Source organism: Nicotiana sylvestris, chromosome 11, assembly GCF_000393655.2.
Source record: "Nicotiana sylvestris chromosome 11, ASM39365v2, whole genome shotgun sequence".
Lineage (NCBI taxonomy): Eukaryota > Viridiplantae > Streptophyta > Magnoliopsida > Solanales > Solanaceae > Nicotiana > Nicotiana sylvestris.
In genome coordinates, this window is record NC_091067.1 from 145,540,579 (window position 1) to 145,543,994 (window position 3,416).

General features: G+C 38.4%; 1 protein-coding gene across 1 annotated transcript; it reads right to left on the reverse strand.

Moving 5' to 3' along the window:
• Window positions 1–1,550: 1,550 nt before the first annotated feature.
• Window positions 1,551–2,174, reverse strand: LOC138881794 (uncharacterized). Its single transcript, XM_070162065.1, has one exon. The coding sequence runs from the start codon at window positions 2,172–2,174 to the stop codon at window positions 1,551–1,553; it is 624 nt and encodes a 207-aa protein (XP_070018166.1).
• Window positions 2,175–3,416: the final 1,242 nt, after the last annotated feature.

Below are 3,416 nucleotides of genomic sequence, written 5' to 3' on the forward strand. Positions count from 1 at the left end.
ATTAGTGCTCAGCCCAGATGCATCAGAGAATGTTTGCAATCCTCTCAACATAAGCATTATGCTTTGATACTCACCTTTACAAAACATTAAGACATTATCTGCAAAGCATAAGTGATTTAGCTTCAAACCTTTGCATTTTGTGTCAAATGCAAATCCATCTAATGTGGCTACCCATTGCATTATTCTTGTGAAGTACTCCATACATATTACAAAAAAGAGAGGTGATATAGGATCTCCCTGTCGCAATCCCCTTCTCCCCTCAATGCATCCATATATTCCTCCATTTAAAGCAATCGAGTATTGGGTTGTTGATATGCAAGCCATAGTCCATTTGAAGAATTTGGGAGGAAAGTTTAGTGCATGCAACATTTCTTCCACAAATCCCCACTCCACAGAATCATATGCCCTTTTTAGATCAATTTTAATCAAACAACTGCTTGTTGATTTTTTCTTGTTATACAATTTCACCAGGTCTTGACATATCAGGATGTTTTGCACTATACTTTTGCCTTCCACAAATGCACTTTGGTTCTCAGCTATTATTGAAGGCAAAACTCCTTTTAGCCTATTACACAACACCTTTAATATTATTTTATAGACCATATTGCAACATGCAATAGGTCTATAGTCTCCTACTTCAGCTGCATAGTTGTTTTTAGGATGAGAGTTAGAGTTGTTTTACTGATTATCCTGAGCATTTTTGATGTGTTAAAGAATTCCATTACACTACCAATGACATGTTGCTTTATCACTAGCCAGCAGTCCTTAAAGAATCGAGACCCATAGCCATCAGGTCCTGGGGATTTGTCTCCTACAATTGACCATAATGTTGCCTTAATTTTCTTATCTGTAACTAGAGCTTCTAGTTGTTCTCTTTGTTCCTGTTGGACCACTTGCCCTTTCCTAACAAGATTACTGCACACATGTTGCCTATCTCCTTTGCTTTCCCTAGCAGTTTCTTGTAAAAATTTATAAAGGCATCTGTTATCCCTTCAACATCTGTTATCTCCTTCCCTTCAGCATCTTTAATAAAGAATATCCTATTTGCATTCCTTCTGGCTTTTATTACACTATGGAAGTATTTTGTGTTTTGATCCCCCTTTCTTATCCATTGTATCTTACTTTTTTGTCTAAAAAATTGCTCTTTAGTAGGCTTCCATTTGATGCTTTCTTTCATCCATCTGATTTCCTCTTCAATTAATTCAACATTCTTAAGATCATTTTGAATCTTTTCTTGGCATTCTGTCAGGTTGATCATTACTGTTTCAGCCCTTTTTCCACATTTGAAAATCTTTCCTTGTTCAATCTTTGCAGCACATTTTTGGTTCTATTCAGCTTTCCTACCAATTTGTACATCTGTGTGCCTTGTATTTCCTTTTCCCAAACTTCTTTTACTCTTGTTTGGAATTCTAGAATCACACTCCACATGTTGAAATATTTGAACTGTCTTTTTCCTCCTGCATTCCTTCCTTCCCAGTTTATGATTGTTGGGCAATGATCATAGATACCCTCATTCATGAATGCACCTCTGATGCAGGTAAGTCAGTCACTCACTCAGTATTAACCAACACTCTATCTATCATGCTGTATACTCGACTGTCTCCTCCTTGTTTGTTGTTCCATGTGAAGAAGGCTCCTGAGGATCTCAGTTCCTTCAAACCACAGACTTCTATACATTGTCTAAACTCTCTAGTTTCAACCATAGTTACCTTGCTTCCAATTCTTTCATCCCTGCTTAAAACACAGTTAAAGTCTCCCATTACAGCACATGGTCCATCCAATTTGACCCTTATTTGTTTGATGTTATCCCATAGTCTCCTCCTTGCTGCTTGTTCATTGAAGCCATATACCATAGTAACATTAAAACTCAGTCGATTCCCTCTGTGCTTTACTGTGTTGTGAATCATTTGTTCAGTGACTTCTTTGATATCCACCTCATATAGCTGAGGTTTCCATACCATCCAAATCCTACCTCCTAGATGTTTGTCTAGATTTATTATAAACGACCAGCCTTGACAAAGATAAAAAGAAGCTTTATATGCCTTAGCTCTTTTTATCTTTGTTTCCAAAAACCCAAACACGCCAACTCTCAAATAGTGGATAAACAGATTCAATTCTTTCTGTTTATCTAGCTTGTTTAGGCCTCTGGCATTCCAAAAACCAATGCTATCCATTGCGGTTGGGGAGTCCCCCACCCTTCCCATGTCCAGGACATCCCTCAGCTTCACATTCTCCAGGGCAGGAAGGTTTAGCTATCCCTTCATTCCTGTTGCTTTGTCCACCTAATGCTGCAAATGAGTTTCCTATATTAATTGAGGTTCTCTGATCACTATCCCTCTCCTTGCATAACCTCTTCTGTAGTTAATGTTATCCTGTCTTTGCTTTCCTATCACTTGCTTCCCTGCCCTTTGTTGAAACCTCTCTTCAACATCTATACCTTTGTCAACTTCTTTGGTAGCTTCTAGTTGTTCATCTTTGTTAGTCTTCTCTATTCCCTGTTGTTCTTCTTCCTTCCTTTCTTGAGCTTTATTACTTATCTCTTCCTTTATATATTTCCTGCATTCCTTCAGTTCATGTCCATAATTTTTGCATTTAGTACATAGTATTGGCTTCCATTCAAACTCCACCTATTGTTCCACAATGTGGCCATGCTCGTTTTCAAACATTACGGTATCTGGGAATACCTTATTGATTGGTACTTCCACCAGTATTCTAGCATATGTCATTCTCTCCTTCATAGTAGTTGTTTTGTCTACTTTCAATGGGTTCCCTACCAGTCCCGCTATTTTTGCTAAAGCCTGCTTTCCCTAGTATTTCACATTCAGCCCTAGTAGTCTGATCCATACTGGTACGTTATCCATTATCTCCTTCTTCATTTCTCTATCCGGCTGCCATGGTTCGACTATTACTGGCTTTCTTTCAAACATCTGGACTCCTTCTTCTACTACTTTAGTTATGCTTTCTGTTGTATGGAATCTGACTAGAAATACACCTCTTTGTACTTGTGCTACTAAGTCAATTCCCAGCTTTTCCCAAATTCTATTAAAATACCATTCCATGACGTTTTGTGGTGGATTGGATCCCAACACATAGCATACAACTCCAGTTTTTCAATATTCTACCTCCTCATGAATGTCTTCAAGTGTTATTTTCACATTACTGTTAATAGGTGATTCTCGTTTCAGATCCTCACCTTCCTCCAATGGAACAGTGGCCACAATTTTGCTCCACGATGTTCTAGATCCTTGCGCTTGTGTCTCGCTTTGTGATTCAAGTGCAATTGCTTCCTCCTCCAGCTTATCAGCACGATCTTCTACCTACATCACTCTCCTGCATATTTTCAGACTGTGTCCTCACTAGTGTTACCATTGGTGTTGACATAGCTGATACTCGCTCGATGTTTAATGGAACTATTC

Coding starts and splice junctions, on each gene's coding strand:
- LOC138881794 (XM_070162065.1), bottom strand. CDS start 2,174: ATGGATAGCATTGGTTTTTGGAATGCCAGAGGCCTAAACAAGCTAGAT.